General features: G+C 53.8%; 1 protein-coding gene across 1 annotated transcript; it reads right to left on the reverse strand.

Moving 5' to 3' along the window:
- Positions 1-3046: 3046 nt before the first annotated feature.
- BCL2L11 (BCL2 like 11) lies at positions 3047-14072 on the reverse strand (the record flags this gene model as incomplete). Its single annotated transcript, XM_082276874.1, has 3 exons — positions 3047-6065; positions 8989-9101; positions 13715-14072. The coding sequence occupies 3 exons, from the start codon at positions 14070-14072 to the stop codon at positions 5976-5978; spliced, it is 561 nt and encodes a 186-aa protein (XP_082133000.1). The 3' UTR covers positions 3047-5975.
- Positions 14073-18831: the final 4759 nt, after the last annotated feature.

Raw genomic sequence — 18831 nt, forward strand, 5'->3', positions numbered from 1 at the left:
GGGTTTTGTTGTTGTTTTTTCGGTTCTGTGGGGCAGCTCTGTTCTCTACCAGCTTTGTACAACATGTTTTAGTAATTGCAGCTCACTTCCTGTATGAGGTTACTTTGTTTATCATAAAACCCCTATTTTTAAACCCATTTCTGCCAATAAGCCATTTGAATGGTAATGGCAGGCGCTCGTGACTGTCCCCTCTGCTCCCGGCTGACAAGGGGACTCCTGCAGCTCCGGGAGGGATGGGCGTTGGAATGTGGGCTGAGGCGCTTCCGTGGCTCTTCCCTCAAATCCCAGGGGGATTATTTGTGTGAAAACCACCAGGATCTCTGCAAACCCTGACTTTTTTAGTGTGGGGTCACACGTGGTGCGAGCATGTGGAGAGGCAGAGCTGCGGCGCTCACCATCCTTCCCATCCTTCGGGAATGGCCACCGTGCCATCTCCCAACTTTATTTCCATTAATTACCAGCCGGGAGAACAGTGGCATTGTCAAAAAGCTGTCAGCTCGGCCCACTCTGCCTGTAATTGCAGCGAGACGAGGCGCGGGTTAATTAACGGCCTGCGAGGCCGGGAAGCGCCGGCTCCCAGTGCGTCCTCCTGGGAAAAGGGATGGAGGAGCCTGTCACAAACCCAGCAAGGAGAAATCCATCAACTCCGGGAAGACCAGGCCCTGTGTCCCCACGAGGGCTGTGTGAGGCCCCCTGAGCTCCACAGGACCTGCTTTTGTTGGAACAGCGGTGTCTCCATCAGGGATAACCCCGTTGTCTGGCTTTCCTTGGGTTGCAGGACTTAATTTTTCGAAATTCCATAGAAAAGAGGTTTGGGATGCTTAAAGAAGGGCAGTGGGAAGGTCCCCTTGGTCCAACCATCCCTGAGCTTATCTTACACCCTCTAAAAACCCCGCTAGAGCATCTTTACCATCCCTTTGTTGCTTTCAGGTATCCAAAGCTTCCCATCTCCATCTCTGCCGGGTGTGACCCTGGGAGAGGTCGAGCATCCAAGGACCTGCCAGAAAGGCAGAAAAGCCGCTGGAAAGAGTGAGCTTTGTTGCAATATGAAAATCAAATGCAAAGCTTGGGGGGTATTTTTAGCTGCTTTAGGCTGCACAGGTGTTTGAAAGGTCAGCGGCGAGTCATTGGAAAAAACATAAATATATTTATTTCTATGTGTGGGGAGAGCCTGGTGTCGCTCCCGTGGCTCTGGATGACTGGAATCTCATGCTCAGCTCGGGTTGCTCAGCATTCCCGAGGCCGGCAGGGCTGTGGGAATGCAGGGATGTCCCAGTTTTGCGTGTCCCCACCAGCGTGAGCACCTGGCAGCCGTGCGCGTCCAGCTCCGATGGACACAGGGTGCTGTGGCTTTTTCCACGAGGAAAAGCTGGGAGTTTGCTCCTTTTCAAGGAATGAAGGCAATTTGTCATCCTTAAAACAGAATTGCGTGGGGGTTTTTAGGAGTTCCTAGAATTTCAAAGTGCAGAAAGGGCCTGCCTCGTGGGGAAGAGCCGATGATGTGGCTTTGGTGGGCCTGGGCTGTGACCACCTTGGGCTGGGCCGTGGCCATCGTGGGCTGTGGCCAACCTGAGTTTGGTGGGCCTGTGACCACCTTGGGCTTGGCATGACCAGCAGGCCACAACCGCCTTTGTCGTGGCTGTGAACACCTTGGACTTGGCCATGGCCACCCTGAACTGGACCATGGCCAACTCGGGCCGCAGCCACGTTGGCCTTGGCCAACCAGAACCGCGACCACCTTGGATTTGGCCATGGCCAGCGTAGGCTGTGGCCAACCTGAGCCTGGCCATGGCCAAGCTGGGCCAGGAGCACTTTCAGGGTGGCCATGACCCCCTTGGAGCTGGCCATGGCCAACCTGGCCCTGGCACGTGCCGAGGGCAGATCCCACTGGAGGGGCAGCATTTCCCTTTCCATTGTGTCTCTAAGGTCACCAAGTTTGGGCAGGTCACGAGCTCCTCCCAACCTGAGTCACAGCAGGGTCATGTCCCAGGTGTGACAGCTCATCTGGACACATCCACGGGCTTCCAAATTCCAAAAGGACTCAGAGCCATCGGGAGAGTGGGGCCAGCAGCTGCCACAGGCTCGGCTGGGCAATAAGACCTTTTTTTGTGAGTTAAAGAAGCCCCCAAAATAGCACCTGAAACCAATAAACTTCCCTTTCAGGACTTCTGTAATTTGAAACACACTCAAGAACAAAAAAAAGAAAAAAAAAAAATCCAGAATTTTTTTTAGGTTGTTTATCAAGTAGGACTTGGGGGTTTGTTTTTAAATCCCTTTCAGGTGGTGACTGCTGAGGAGTAAGTGGAGGGATAGGAAGGGCTGGAGGGCCAAATAGGATGGAGGGCCAAGGCAGAAGGAAGGCGGGATGGGAATTTTTAGGAGCAGCTTTAAAATGATAAAACAAAAAACTGCCATGTGAAATAATAAAAGAGAAAAAGTAGTGATGCTCCAGAATAAAATCAAAATAATGTTCACCAATGCATTAAATAATAAAACAGAAATAAAACAAGGCACAGATGATAAAATAAACCCCAAAACTTCAATATTGGTGAAAACCAGCTGGGGACAAGGAAAGCATGGAAGGTGCCCATCAGCTGGGCTTGAGCCCACAACCACATAAATGTGGGGAAAAGCAAAAAAATTCCAAGAAATCCCCACATAACTCCTGGCTGGAGCAGCTTTTGGGATTGGGAACACTCAAGGCAGCACCTGACAAAGCCAATTCATTCAAGAGCTGCATTTTGGGTGGCCTGGAGCATCTTGGAGCTGCAGGGTACCAAAATGGAGAGGGAAATGTCAAAATGGAGAGGGAAACACCAAAATGGAGAGGGAAACACCATGTCTGGAGGGAGAATGGGTGAAAAATGGGGAAAATTGGTGATAAAGCAACAAATATCCTCTTCTCAGGAGAGCCTCAACCCCCCGCCCCCCCCAAAAAAAAAAAACCCAGCACTCAGGACAAATAGTTGAAAGTTTTTATTCATATAAAACTCATATTAAGAACATAAAAGATTCTTAACAAAACCAAAAAACAACCCCCAAAAAAACAAGGCTCTTGCGATTATTTACAGCAGTATTGCACAAGTAAAGTGGCAATTACCCTGTCCAAAATTCATCAGTGCAAAACACAAGGAAGGCAGGGAAATTGCAGTCAAAAATGCTACATACGCTGGGTCCTGCGACACGATTTAGTGATTCACGGGATGGCTGCTCCAGGAAAACCTGGCTGGAGCAATCCCGGGGGGTGGAGGAGCCAAATTCCCACTGAATTTCACTAATGCTGAAGTCTTTGATGTGCCTAAATCACTCATGGGAAATGGGGACTTAGGCACTTGGAGCAAAAAGAAGATTAAAATCTCGTTATCCACACCACGATGGCTTTGGAAGGGGATCCAACACTTCTGGCAGGGAGGAAACCAAATCTTCACAGGAACTTAAATAAGCAGGAAATAAATATACAACATTTCTACAAGTTACAGCATTAAACAGTAGAGTGCATTAATTACACAGGGGGGGAAATAAACCAAAACCAGAAATAGGACCTACAGTATTTACCAATTCAACTCTAAAAAAGTGTAGGATAAAAAACAGGATTTTTTTTTTTTTTTTAATTTTTTGTAGGTTTTTTTTAAAGTATTTCTAAGCTGTACAAAACTTACAGGAGAGAAAGGAGAGGGAATACATTGCACACAGATATTTGGCTCAGATGATGAAAATAATACGGTGCTCTACTCTAATAAATATTTGGGTATTTACAGTTTGGTGGAAAAGAGGAGAAGCGAGAACGGGATCAATCTGGTTTCCAAGGAAAACTTTTCATCCTTTTGGTGCAACACAGAGCACAGGCTACACTTAAAAATGACCCAGAGCAGGCAGCCAACATGGCTAAAAGGAACATAAATCCCTATTTTATATCATTCTTCTGTTCTGAGGCTTTTCTGGGGGCTTTTCCCCACTAAACCTCACAACTCCACAGGAATCCTGCTTTTTGGGGTTCCTTTTCCTATGACTTTTGGCTGGGAACTCCTCCTGTGGAGAAGGCCCTGGGAGACTTTGCCAATACCTTGATTTTTTTTTTCCTTAAAATGTATCTGGTTTTTGTCTCCATGGGAGGATGGGGTAAAGTGCTCTTTGGTGATTCTTTGGTGTACTCCAAGGGACACATTCTGGGATGCCAAAAGTTGGGAGATCCCAAAGCACCATTTCAGCAAGGATGGAACTCAACTGGGAGAAAAAAAAAACCTTGCTGGGTTTCCCCCGCTCTGCTGCCGAGTTTTATCTGTTTAATTTTCATTTTGTCAGTGGAATTCCATGGAGGCTCCCATGGGAAATCCCTGGGGGCAGCCTACAGTAAAAAAGGGCTGGCTGGGGCAGCACGGCGAGCCAAAGCCAGAGGCAAATCCCAAGGGATGAGGAGCAGGATCTACCCTGGCCAAGCTCCCTCATTATTTGAACCACTCGCTCTCCACCAGTGCAAAGGTTCCCCCCAAAGGGTTCCAAAATGCCCTTCCCAAAACATTCCCTGCTCCTGCAACCGCTGCTCACCGTGCACCTCCAAGGGAAAAAAGGGAATAAAATTGGCAACCGAGGTTAAAACTCCCTCCGTGATCCTCCTGGAGCAGGAGGGGAGGCCCCACTCTGACCCGCCAGGCACAGCCGTGCAGAGAGGTCCCACTGGGGTCTGTCCATCGTTAATTAACACTAATTATCATCCATGGCACTCAGCAGCTTCTCCCAGCGGGAGGAACCACGCCGGGGGGGGGGGGGGGGGGGCTCGGGATGGGGTTTTCCTCCTTTTCTTTTCCTATGGTGCTGGTGAGATGAGAAACAAGCCCGTGGCTTTGGGGAGCACCTGCACCAGCCTGAGGGCAGGGGGATGGTTGTGCATAGATATGGGATGGCCGGAGCAGCCGATCCCCGGAAACATCCGCCAGGAGGCAATGGGAACAGCCCCGTATCCACGGCTCCGGGGGAAAGGGGAGAGGCCCTGGGCCATGGAGCACCTGGGAAGTTCTCTGGGAGGACACAGAGCAGTCACATCCCCACGGAATGTCCTGGATGGATCCATGTCAGGCTGGCATCCTTCCATCTGCATCCGGGTGCTCATCCCCGTCCAAACACGGAGAGGATCCCAGGAAAACACAATCTTGGAAACCTCTTTTGACAGCCACGACTCACAGCAGGTCCTGCTGCCGTCACCTCCGGCTGCAGCGTTCCAGGAGCTGCTCCCTGCCTCCGGAATGGTTTATTGCTGGGTTACTCAGTCCCCCTCATCTGATATCAGACACTACAGAAGCATTTTCACACTTTATAGAAAGAATTTCTTTTAAAAAAGGCAACCTGGTGGTTTGGGGTTTGGTTGGTTGGTTGTGATGGTTTGGACCCTGGAGTTCGACAGCGAAGTCTTGAAATTCAGAATGGATCAAAAAAATAGAGATATCAAAACCCAAAAAAAAAAAAAAAAAAAAATCAGTCAGCAGGAAATAGGCTGATTTGCATGATGCAAATGAAGTTGGATTTGGGGTAGCATTAGGTATTTACAGGTAAGAGAAGTGCTGATTAAATCCCTCTGCCCTTTTTCCAGCCTGGAGGCAAAGGGAGAGGCGAGGAATCCGAGTCTCTGCAAGGCAAACTCTGGCAGCTCTGCCCTTCAGCTGGCTCAGGTTTCCCTCTTTCCCACTGTGGGGCTCATCCCACAGGATTCCAGGAAGGATGACAAAACATTATTCCACATTTTCTCTGAGACTTTTCCGGGAAAAACAGGCTAGAAAATGAATAAAAAGAGTGGAGAGAAACACCGAGGAAACACCACTCTGCCGTAAAACGCCACGGTCGGAAAGGGATGTCCACCCTCATCCTGCCACGTGTCCTGGGGGAGAGGCAGGGTGGGAGCCCCACATCCATCCATGTGTCCGTCCTTCCCGGGCTTTCCCAGTGAGGAATTCAGTCCTGGTGGCTCGGGATGCGCCCGGCGCTCACTGGAGCCTCCAGATGAGGCGGATGATGTAACGCAGCAGGCGCAGGATCACGACCTGGGGGTTTCCCACCTGGTGATCCAAGAAACCCTGAAAGGGAGGGAGAAAAAAAAAAAAAAAAAAAAAAAAGAAAAGAAGAGGAAAACCAAAGTGGTGACTTTAATTCCCAGCAGGCAGCCCCATCCCATGCTACGAACACCTGGAAAATATTCCAGAGGCACCAAGTGAAGTGTTTAACAAAGATTGAGAATAAACCCCACAACCTTTCATGTTTCAAGTCTTTTTTTGGGTTGGTGCTGCCCTCTCCCATCCATGCTGGCCTTGGGCATGGATTTTGGGATCGGGTGGCACTGCTACAGGGATGTCGCATGCACTTGGCACAGGAATTGTGCAATGCTGCCAGGAGATTGGAAAACAAGGGGCAGCCAGCCCTGCTGGGACAGTCAGGGGGGTTAAAAACCACAGGGTGGGAGGAAAAAATTCCAAACAAACTAAAAATATCCCTCAGTGAGAAGAGCAGCAGGTTCTCCTCCACCACCCTGACCCCCAATGTGGCGGAGAACACGGGAAAAGCAAATAAAAGCATCATGAGGCTTAGAGAAGGAGGGAAGAGAAATGCCGAAATCAGGCTTTCTGGAATAAAGAGGTATAAAAATAACTGGGGAGTTGAAACAAGACATTCAAGGTTGGACATCAGGAGGAATTGCTCCATGGAAAAGGTTGTTAAACACTGGAAGGGGCTGCCCAGGGAGGGGGTGGAGTCCCCATTCCTGGAGGCATCCAAGGAATGACTGGATGTAGCACTCAGTGACAAGGTGGGGATCCGTCACAGGTTGGACTCGGTCTTGGAGGCATTTTCCAACTTCTGGGATTTCCACTTTGCAGCTAGCAGAGCTTGAGGCTCGTGACAGCAGCCAAGGGATGCCCCCTCTTCCAGAAAAAGCCCTGGACCCACAAGCCTTGTTGGGCCAAGGAGCGGCTGGATGGCGAATTGCCCAATTTCCTGGTGTCTTGTCCGAGAAGTGGTCCCAGGGGGAGGCCACACCCTGGGGAGCGTGACTGGGAACGCGCCAGGGAACACCGGGACCCGTCCGACAGCCCCGACCTGCCTGGCGAGTGCGGCTCTGGCAGGGCTGCAGTTCCCCATTTCTAACCTCGGGCTGAAAGGGCAAACCCCAGAGCCAGGCGGGGCCGGCAGGCACGAGTCCTTCCACCTTCCCCTCCGGAGCAGCTGCCAGGGGAAAAAGGGACCTTTCCGCAAAGCACCTCAGGCATGATAATTAAACAATGGCCTAAAAGCGCTGAAATTTCCCCAGATCTGGCTGCAAGGAGGGAGAATTTGTCACATGCTGACTGCACCAGGTACAAAGTGTTTTTAGGGTCACGCATGACGTCCCCTGCTCGTGTCACCTGAGCAGACAGGACGTGTCCTCCGCGTTCCGCTCCTCGCCCCGGGCCAGCCCCGGGTTGGAATTGCGGCCGCAGTGCTGGGAACAGCCTCGTGCAAACCTGGGGGATGCTCCCTGCACCTCATCCTGCTGCTGCCTGGGAAATGACCCTAGTCCCATTAAATTCACCCCCTTATCCACCTCAGGTTTGTAGGGAGCAGCATGGTGTACCCAGAGATTTCCAGCACCAAAGGAGCTGGGATACCGCTAGAAGGACATTCCTGCTCCTCACAAAGTGCTCCAAATTTAAGGCACTGCTCTGGGAGGCAGGGAGGAGATGGGAGAAGGGATGAGGGTCTCAGGCACTGAACAGGCTCCCCAGGGAATGGTCACAGGCCCAAGGCTGCCAGAGCTCCAGGAATGTATGGAAAACGCTCTTGGGCGTGGGATTGTTGGGCCAGGAGTTGGATTTGGATGATCCTTGTGGGTCCCTTCCAGCTCAGGATATGCCATGATGTGGCACTCTGCATTTCCTCCTGCTCTTCTAGATCTGCCTGCTGCTACCCGGTGCCTCCAGCTTTCTGGACAGCCTGATCCCTCCCTTTCATTGGAAAGATGTCCTTTCATCCCAAAAAGCAGCCACTTTGCATCACAAGGGATCAGCCTGGATGGGGGAGGTCGGAAGATGCACATTTTGGATTCTGGATTCAGGATATCAGCTTATCACCATTTTGTTGCAGGTCAGGAATGCCAGAGCGTTTGGATAGAGTGCAGCAGGTGGAGATGATGAGGAAAAAGCAGGACCATGGCAGCTTGACCCCCATTTTGCAGGAAAGCCAACCCTGGGAGCAGTGAGGAAACACTGCAGGAGCAATTTGGGAGCCAGAGGATGGATAAGGATCCATCAGCCGGCGTTCCATCACCAACACTGCTCCTGGCTCCTCTTCCCACGGACGAGCCCAAGGGGAGGGAGCAGAATCCACAAGCAGGGACACGCAGCCGTCGGCAACACTCGGCAGCCGAGTCACCCGCAAGCTCCTCTTGCTTCACCCCCTGGGCTGGGCTGCCTTGGGATTGGGCTTTTCCTTGGCATTACTACATCAACTTGGGCTGCAACACCCCAAGGTGAGCGAGTTCATGGACTTATAAAAACTCTTTCAAAACAGTTTTAGCAAGAGAAATAAGTTCTGGGACCGAGTCTCTTCTCTGCAGCAGCCGGGATTTGGGAGCTGGGCTAGGAATCCCACTGAATGCTTCCTTAAAAGCGACAGTGCCAGGCATCGCATCCCCCAAAACCACCCCCAAATTTTCCCTGCCTCTTCCTTTTTAAAAGTTTCCTCATCACCACCAGGTCCAGGCCCAACCCAACGCTTCTGCCCCAAAAACCTCGTGCAAACCTGGTGCCCCAAGGGCTCCAGCCCCAATTTCAAGGTTATTTTTCATTGATTTAAAGGTTAATTTTCATTGATTTGAGGCCGCCGCCGCCGCTGATTTGCCTGGTCTAGGCCCACCCGCGCAGCCTTTTCTCCGTCTGAGTGAACAAAACGCTCACCGCAGAGAGAGTTTCCAGAGATGATTCAGCCTTTCCCTTTGAGAGAAATGGGAAGTGAAGAGGGGAAAGTTACCCTGCGTGGACAATAGGAGGCATTGAACTCGTCCCCGATGCGCCGCAGCTCCTGCGCGATCCAGATTTCCGGCTGCACCTCTTCGGCCGGAGAGTGGGATTGCCACCGGGAAGCTGCGTGGGATGAAACGGGAGAGTTGGAAACCCAGGAAGAAGAACAAATTGTAGAGAACTTACTCCACAAAACTCTGTAGTAACCCATCTTGCCACTGTACTCCTATTTTTTATTACTATTATATTTAAATTCCCTTAAATCCAGGCGGCGCATGTGGGGACTCACGGTATACAATGTACAGGCTTTTATTCCTCATTCTTTCCATATTACTATTATTATTACTAGGCTTTTATTTATTCCTTTTTTTACTGTAGGCTTCCCACAGGAGCATCTCCAAACTTTGGTCCCTCTTAAAGAGGGATAAAAGCCAAAATGCCACTCTCCAATTTCCTTCCGTCGCCAAACCTCCTCTTCCCCCTCTTATTTCTTTCCTTCAGCAGCGACTCCTTCCCTAACCTTAAAATCCCTCTGCCTGGATATTTTCATCCAGTTCTAACATTTCTTCGCCAAATCATCCTCAAGTGCCCAACAAGGAAAACCAATGGGTTTGTCACAGGGAGAAGAAAGCCACAGCTGGATTTGTGTATGGAGAACCCACACTTCCAGCAAATCCAAGTGCTGGCTTGAAAGAGAAAAGAAGGAGTTAATGTATTAATTATACCGCAGGATACATAATTATTTACATCTCCATCTCAAAAAGTTATTAAACATGTGATAAACCCTCCAAATAGCCAGGGGAAAAAAAAAGGAGACAGGACCATGTACGGTACCAGCACCACCTCATCCCCCTCCCACGAAGTGCAGGATGTGAGCAGGAATTGCAGCCTTAAGGAATAGAAAAAAAACCCCAACCAACAAACAAAAATCCAATGAAAATAAATTTTAAAAAATAAAAATAAAGCAACCCCACACAACCAAAAAAAAAAAAAAATTACTGCACAAAACAAAGCAGTGTTTTGGCACGACAGCTTCAGAGGAATCACAAGGGAACAGGAATAGCTTCCAATCTTCCAAATATTCAAAGGCTTAGTGGGGCAGTAAAAAAAAAAAAAAAAAGAAAAAAAAAAAAGAAGAAGAAATTAAATAAAAGCCTGGCTCCAACCTGACTGGAAAATGCATTTCCGAGCCAAGGCAGCGCTGCTTGGCCGGAGGATGTGTTTTGTTTTCACGCTGTAGTAGCGCAGGAGCAGCGCCCGCCGCCTGCCCCGAGCGCTTCTCCTCCCGCCGGTGAATGAACCACGCGCGGCGCTCGCGGCCCTCCCTCCGCCCCGGCTCCTCCGGGAAGCCAAACGGGATTCGGCCGGGGCGGAGCGACCTTCCCAAATCCCACCGCCGCCGTCAGCGGGGCCGGCCCAGCCAGGGAAACAAAAACACGCGGCGAGCCGGGGCAGGAAGAGGCGAGGAGCGCCGGGGACGTGAGGAGAACCACGCGGGGGAGCGGCGCTGCTCCTGCTCCATCCTTTCCCCCTGCTCCATCTTTTCCCCCTGCTCCATCCTTCCTTCTGCCCCGGCATCGCGCCCACGGGGCTCCTCCGCCCGAGAGACTCGGGCTGGGCTCGGTGGCTGAGAGCGAAATCGGGCTGAGGTTTTCAGAAAACTTTCTGCGGCGCTGCCGAGCGGCGGCGGCGAAAGGGGCCAGTCATAACTGGTCCCCAAACCAGTCACAGGCGCTTTCGGGGGCGGGGGGACACAGTCATAGCGCGAGCCGGCGCCCGTCACCGTGGGTGACACGGCTGCACCGGGCACGGGGACAGCCCGGGGCCACCAGCACCCCCGGGATGCCGCGTCTGGCTCCAGCCCGTGGGATGCTCCAGCATGGAACTGCTGCAGTTCCGGCTCGGAAGGGCAAAAAAACCAACCCCAAATTGCAACTTCAGCTCCTGCGTTGGTTATCCAACCCCCCTGAAGGAAATCTTGGAGAGCCGGGAGAAAACAGCAGTGATTCCAAAACAAGAGCATCAGCATATCACCACCAGATTCCCAGCTCAAGGTCTTCCCCTTAAATCCAACTATTTGCACAGGGAGAATCTCCTTTGCAAGCAACAGGAGGTTCATGCTGCTTCTCTCCCCATGAGAATGCGCACCGGGAAAACCCATTCACAGCGCAGCTGCTCCAGACACATTCCCAAAATCTGCATGCAAACAAACACACGCCTTCACACCGAAAACTCAACGGAAGGAAAGGAACCTCTCCCACGGAGAGACACAAAACACCAGGCACAGAGTCACCCAACACCCCTCCACAAAGGGTGAGTTTGTCTTGGGTGACTTACACCCCCAGCTGGGAATTCCCCATCCCTGCCAACCTCTTTCCCCAGAAACAGGATCAGCCTCTTCCTCCAGCACAACCAAATCAACTCACCCCTGCTCCTCTCCTTCCCATCCCCAAAATCATCTTCCTGGATATGCCAGGCTGGCACTGCAACCCTTGCTCCCTCCCATCCCAGAGCATCCCCTTGCTGCTTTTGTCTCATTTCCCAAAAAAAAAAAAATGGCTTTGGAGGCAACTGGGTGTGGCCCCTCAGCTGTCAGGAAGGCAAAACAGCCCAAAGCATCACTTCCCAAAACATCCACACTAACAACTCTTCTTTACACAACCCAAGGCATTCCCAAGGGCTGCCTCCACATTTTCTGTCCTCAAGGAAACCTTTGGGGAAGGTTTTATGGGATTTAGAGAAGGACTTTTGAGGCAGAGCATGAGTTTGCCATGCTGGAGCAGCCTTGGAGCAGTTCCCCACTGCCCATGGGAGAGGCCGGGAGCATCCGTCGCTCCTGGTCGCAGGAAGCACCTGTTTATTTTAGTAATAATAATTATTATTATTGCTTATGCTTCCGAGAGAAACTCTCCACCTCACAGCCTCTGCTCACAACAGATAAAATCAGTGGGTAAAAGCACAACAAAAATAGCCCCTTTGCTTCCTTCCCAAGGGACTGACCCACTTCCATGCGGAAAACATCATGGCACACCTCCAGCAGGACACTGCCAAGGCACAGGGATTGAGGAGGAGGTGTGCAGGGCAAAGCCATGGGTACTTCCCAAGGAGAGCTGCATGGGAAGTCACAGCCTGGGAGCTGCAGGCCTGGATGGGGATAGAACAGCTCTGAGGCTCCATGTTCCCAGCGCAATCAATCCGGGAGTATCCAGGGATCCTGGTTAAACAGCACTAAGGATTTTCCATTTGCTTATAGTTGTTTAGGATGATGTCCCTAGCAACACTCACAGAGCAATGGCACCAATAAAACAGCTGATGAGAACACAGGAATTTGGGAAAAAAAAAAAAAAAAAACAGGGAAAACTTCAATCTCTCCATGGAAAAAAGAAACCGAAGTCTCGGCTCTCCCGGCAAGGAATTCCGGGAGCATCCCTGCCTGCCCGTGCCAGGGCGAGGTTGTGAAACTTGAATTAAGCTGTAATTACCGCAATAATGTCACAAAATCTTTCCTGAGGGCACGTTACAGCCAGGCCTCCGCAGCCAGAGCCACAGCCCGGAGCCGGGAGGGAGCAAAAACACCACCAACCAAAAAAGATGGTGTTTAGATCCCAGACAGCTTGGAGCTGGTGTTTGTTATCCCCATGCCACGCTCCAACCATGCCCTGGTGGAAGCTAAAAGGTGGAAGTTCAAAGATTTCCTCCAATTAGAGCAAATTCATCAGGAGAGGGGAACGCTGGACACGCAGGCAGCTCCCGCGGGCAGGTTTTCCCTGCTGGAGAGGCTTCACCTGGCAAAGCCACTCGTAAACACGCCCCCGCCCGCCTGCAGGCCGCTTCCCAGCGGGATTTCGGGATGCATGACCCCAGCACCTCCGCCACTGAGCGATGAGAGAGCCGGCAGCGACGCACGAGCCAGGAGCCACTTGCTTGGCAAAACAGCCTTGGACGAGCAAGCCCTGAGTAGGAAGCTGGACTCAACAACTCCGTCTCCTCCTCCCCTGGCAGCGACTGACCGAGCCCGGAAAAGAATAAACATCATAGTAATAAAAAGCCCGGCGCTGGACGCGCGGGAGTTCCCCGGCACTCTGTTTGCTCGGCGGGCCCGGCCAGCTTCCACAAATCCCAGAGCGCCGGGAGAACCTCCAGCCTGCGGCACGCCGGCTCGGGTGCTCCCAAAATCCACAGGGTGGGATGCGGGAGGTGCTGCTGCAGGTGCCTCACATGGCTACCTGCGTTTTCCAGCATTCCAAGGGACGCCGAGGCAGAGCGCAGGACCCCTCATGCACCTACCATCCCCCAGCACTGTGCGCTCGCAGCTTTACACACCCCTCCTGCATTCATACGTGCACACAAACCCCCGGCACTTCACACACCCCCACGAGAATCCGTGTTTTCCACGGCGCTGAGGAAAGCCAAGCCAGGTGAGGAGGAGAAGGCAAGGAAAGCCAAGCCAGCTGAGGGGTGGGAAAACCACTCCGGCACTTTCAACCTACCCTTACACTGTGTATTCGCCCTCTACATATCTCCCCCGGCACTCTGCTCTCACACCTTCACACGCCCCCACGAGAACTCGTGTTTTCCATGGTTCTGAGGAAAGCCAAGCCAAGCCAAGCGAGGAGGGGGAGCGAGGGCAACCAAGCCAGGTGAGGAGGGGGAGGCGAGGGCAGCCGAACCCGGCGGGGAGGAGAGGCGAGGAAGAGGAGGAGAAGGAGGATGGGGAGCCGCGCCCCAGAGCTTACCCATGGCGCTGAGGCAGTGGCTGAGCGCCTGGCACGGCGGGCTGGGGGTCTGCGTGGCCTTATCGCAGCCCAGGGGCGCGGGGCTCCGCTCGGCGTCGAACGAGAAGTACCCGCTGGAGGAGCGCGGCAGCAGCGGCGACCTCCGCACGAAGATGAAGAGCGGCGAGCGGGTGGCGAAGGGGCCGGGGCTGGCGGGCGGGCCCCGCGCCGCGGCGGCCGCGGCCACCGGGCCGGCCCCGGGCAGGGCGGCGGGAGCGCCGGGGCGCAGCTGCGCGCCCGGGCCCGGCCCCTCCGCCGCCGGCAGCCGCCCGCCCTCGCCGTCGCGTCGCGCCTTCACCTCGGGGGGCTGCTTGGCCATCGGGGCTGCCTGCGGGGAGCGGAGCGCGGTGAGCGGCCGAGCGCGCCGGGGCCGGCCCGGCCCCCCGCCCCATTGTTCTGCCGAGCCCGAGCGCACCCCCGCCCCGGCCCCAGCCCCGGCCCGGCCCGCGCCCCCGCCCCGCGCCCCCGGCCCCGCTCACGGTGCTGCCGCCGCTGAAGCGGCCCCGGCCGCGGCTGCGCTCGGGTGTGCGCGGGAGCGGCCCCAGCCCGCTCCGCCCCGTGTTTACAGCCCCAGCACCGCCCCGGCCTCCCCCGGCCCGGCACCGCCCCGGCCACGGCACCGCCCCGGCCTCGGCACCGCCCCGGGCCAGCCACGGCACCGCCCCGCTCCGCCCCGGCCCCAGCCCCCGCCCCGCCCGCGGGGAGCGCCCTGGCGCGGGCACAGGGAGGCACCGGGGCACGGCTCAGCCTTACACACAGCGGGGCACGGCCTTACATACACACCGGGGCACGGCACAGCCTCACACACACACACACTTACATTCATAGCCTTACACACACACACACCGGGGCACGGCACAGCCTTACACACACACACGTGCACTCCCAGCCTTGTACACACACACCCCCACACACAAACACACCCCAGGGTGCTGTGTACTGATACCTCTACCCTTCCCTCCCTGCACCATGTACTCGCACCTTACACACACAATACACACCCCCCTGGGTTCACACACCCCTACACACACCCCAAGTACTGTGGGTGCTCCCCTTGCCTGCACACCCCTTACACACCCCAGGCACGCCTTGTTACACCCCCATGTGCGCGCACACTTCACACCCACGTGCTTGCTCTTCACACACACTTCACACACACCTTGCCCACGCCCACCCCTGCTTCAGGGCACCTCCTGCACCCCACAAATCCCCCACAGCCCTTCCCACTGCACCCCTTGCGCACACACAGGCGCTGGGGCATCCCTCAAGCAGCAGCAGCATCTCCAGCCCATGGAGAAACACAGCTGTGGAGAGGAAGAACTATAGAAAGGAAGAAAGACCATGGAGAGGAAGGACCATGGGATGGAAGAAGCCCTATGGAGAGGAAGGACCAAGGAGGGGAAGGACCTGGCCCATCCACCACGGGGGCTGAGTGCTGCTGCTGGAGCGGATGCTGTGGTGGCCACAGGTCCCACATCCCACCCCAGTGTCCCCCACCTACACCATGGGTGGTCCCACATGCTGCTGGAGCATCCCTGGCTGCTCTGGCTGTGTTCCCACCCCCTTCACACCGCTCCAATGGCATGGGAAGGAAAAGGGTCTGCAGGTGTTTTCAGTGTGCAAAAATAATTAGGGAAATTTGTTAGGAAGACTCATTAGGGAAAAATTTGAAGGCAGGGGCCAGCAGAAGAAGGGAGAGGCTCAAGGATCTGGCCATCACCTTTCCACACTGGAAAAGCGAGGGAGAAGCAGGGCTGAAAATCAGGCTTGTTCCTCCTTTCCCAGCCCTCAGGCAGCAGTACCCACCGCACAGAGCTGGTGGGGCTTCACAAGGCCCTGCTTCCCTCACACTTCCCTCGGATCTGGGAGCCACCCGAGGCTTTTCCCCTCAGCTGAGGCCTGCAGAGCACCCGGTGGCGCTGGGGCAGAGCGAGGGGGACACTCTGGAGGCGCCAGGGCTGCCGGGACACAGGGCCAGCCGGCAGATGTTGAGTCTATTTTCTCCTCCTGGGTCGCTTTGGTTTCTGTGTGGGCGGCTCATGCGAGCACAAAGGGGATGGGGAACAGCCTGGCCTTTCCATCACCCAACCTTGAGCTGGCCCTTCTCCTCCTGCCTTCAGGTTTTGGAGAGCCAGGACAGGCACCAAGTGCATTTTCCCCCCGTGAATCACACCTCCAGCCTCCTGGAACAAATCCTTTTTGACGTTATCCTCCTTCCTCTTGTTGTGAGCCATCTCGGAGGAATTTGCACAGAAGTCGATCCTGAAGGTCATTTGTTTTCGGCACTGTGGGCACAGATGGAGAGAGGGGGAGTTGAAACCTGCCCCAGGCCCTGCAGCATCCATCCCCAGCTCCCTGGGAATGCAGTTTGGGAATGCCCCATCCCAGCCCTCCTACGGACCGACCGGTGTGCAGGGAGCTTTCCTGTGTCTCACATGGAAATGAGGAGGGAGAAAGGAGAGGGGTGGAGGAGGATGGTGGGGATCCCATGCTGCTGCAGCATCCCAGCAGTGGCATCTCCCACCCAGCCTTCCCTCTGTGCCATCACAGAATCACTTAGGGTGGAAAAGCCCTCCCAGATCATGGGGCCAAGCCCAATCCCAGGAGGCTGTCCCTGCCACCGGGAAGGGGGCAGGGAGGAGGTTGGAGGAAAGGAGATGGGGCCTGGCTGGAGGGAAAGGACTCCTGACACTGCCATGAAAACCCCCAGGGAAAACCACCCCCAAGCCCTCCTCCCCGCCCAGCAGGTGCTCACCAAACCCATTCTGAACTGAACAAAGCACCAACGGAAAAAAATGACACCTTGCTCTCCTCCTTCTCCTCCAACCATCATGATAAATGTTACTTCACTCGTGCTGCCAGATAAAATCAGGTTTAAGCCTCAAGCACGAGGCTTTGTCTGAGCCAGGCTTGGAGCCTGACCTTTACCGTACTCCTGATTTCAAACACCAGCCCAAAATCAAACCCTTTGTCATCAGTGTGGGGGTGCTTGAACAGCAAAGGTTGGATAGAGATAAGAACAGGTGGGTTTTGTTAAATAAACGTGTATTTTAGTTAAAGAAACCCCCAAACCCTCTCTGTGGGATGTCACTACTCCACACATCTGCAGCGGTGAAGGTGACATGGTGATGGACCAAGGGACAAAGAATGGTCCCATTGTGACCTGAGTGCTCCCTGGGCTGGGCAGGGGGTGGCACTTGGATCCCTGCTGGCACCAGTGAATTTGTGATCTGTTAATGTGCATTTAAAGTTATTTATTGCTCCTGTTGGGGTGAGTGACAGCACTTTGGGTCACCCCAAGGATGGGGACCAGGCTCGCTGCTTCGTTAGCATGCGCCTAATTACTGAGGTGGCTGCAGCTTTTAACAACCTTACGCTTTATCCTTTTTAATGCCTTCAAAGCCATAATTAAGAAATTTGGCCAGGAATTGAGGGGAGATGGCAGCAGAAAGGGCTTGGCCAGGGCTGAGTGGTGATGGGCCACCACCAGCAAGGGGTGGAGGAGCTGGGAGACAGCCACAGACCCCAGGGGGGGCCCCGGCTGGATGGCAGAGGGTGAAAAATGAGTAAACCTGGGTTTTCTGCAGAAGAAGAGGCAGAGGCACCCACCCACGCGCCAGGAAATCTCTCCTCTCCGTGTGGGTGGTGGAGGCCCCAAGATGAGTTATCTGTAAAGGGCGACTCTGGGGATACCTCGAGATCTTCAGCAGCGTGGAGCCGGCGCGTGCCGGGGAGGAAATATCACCCTGCCAGCTGGGCCCTGGGCTTCACTACTCTTGGGTTTTTGAACAGCTTGGTTTAAATCGAGTAGGAAAGCAGAACCTCCACCCCACCTCCTCATCCCTCCACTGATCCATTTTTACCCCTCACAGGGTGGGGTTTTAACCTTTCTCCTCCCTGCTTCCCATGGGAGGATGGTGGGGTGGGGGCAGGAGCAGGTGGCTGGTGCAGGGGGCTGTTTTAAGGGTGTTTAATGTAAAATAACAGCATTTATTAAGGGCAAAGCTGCAGCTAAAAGCTCCATCGTGCTCATAATGCTCTGAAAAGTGCTCCTCCACATATCCCTCTGCGTTATATGAGGAACTAAAAATACATAATTTACAATATAGATCTAAAAACTTGAGCCTGGCAGAGATTTCGGCCTGGCCAGAGAACAGCTGGCTTCGGCTCAGCTCGTAAAAAAATGCAACTGAGGGGAGAAAGGGAACAAAAAAGCCACCCCAGCATCCAGTGTTTATGTTTCCACTAGCTCCGAGGTTGCTCCAGCTGATCTGCCTCCTGGTGCAGCTCGCTCCAGCTGAGTCAGGAACCAGCTGCTTCGGATCAAAGCCTGAGGCTTTTCCACGTGCCACGGGAAGCAGGCTGCTTCCAAGGGGAATCCAAGAGGTTCTGCCATCAGGGCAGGGAGAGCAGCCCCAGCTGGAGGGAGAACAGCAAACCCTAGGAGAACCACAACATATCCCAGCTCTTCCTGACTATCCCAAGCTGTACCAGGTGCCCAGGCTCACCGTGGTTTTCAGCTGAACAGTTTAAGCATAGGAAAACCACCCCAGAAACAGAAGCAGGGGGAATTGCAAAGGCTGTTGTCTCCCTCCTGTGGGGAGATGCAAAAATCAAATTAATGCCCTCTCCTTCCTCAGGGGTTGTGCTGCTAAAATATTCCTTTTAAAGGAACACTTTTTCCCCAAACTTCTGCCACGGTACAGGCAAACAAGAGACATTTGTCTTTTGGTTTTCCCCTGAGCTCGAGTAATGATGTGGGGGGAGGTCAGAACTGGAGGTGCCAAGGGAGGGTTCAGTCCTGTCCAACCTAAATCTGACCTGCAAACCTCCATTTCCTCCATCCTAGAAATTCTTAAGGACAGGTGGAGCAGGAAAAGCCCAACCCAAGCACACCCACTGCCTCTCAAACCAACTAACGACTCATTTTAGCGTATTTTTCCCCCCAAAAAGCACAGAAAGATGCAAACCATCGTTGGGTCAACCCCAAACCCATTTATTATTTAAAACCAAGTTATTACAAAAAGATTCCAAATCCATAAAACCCCAAGTCCATGGAAACTGTGCAAACTCAACCC

The sequence above is a fragment of the Coloeus monedula genome, assembly GCF_965178545.1.
Source record: "Coloeus monedula genome assembly, chromosome: 2".
In the NCBI taxonomy this organism is placed as follows: Eukaryota; Metazoa; Chordata; class Aves; order Passeriformes; family Corvidae; genus Coloeus; species Coloeus monedula.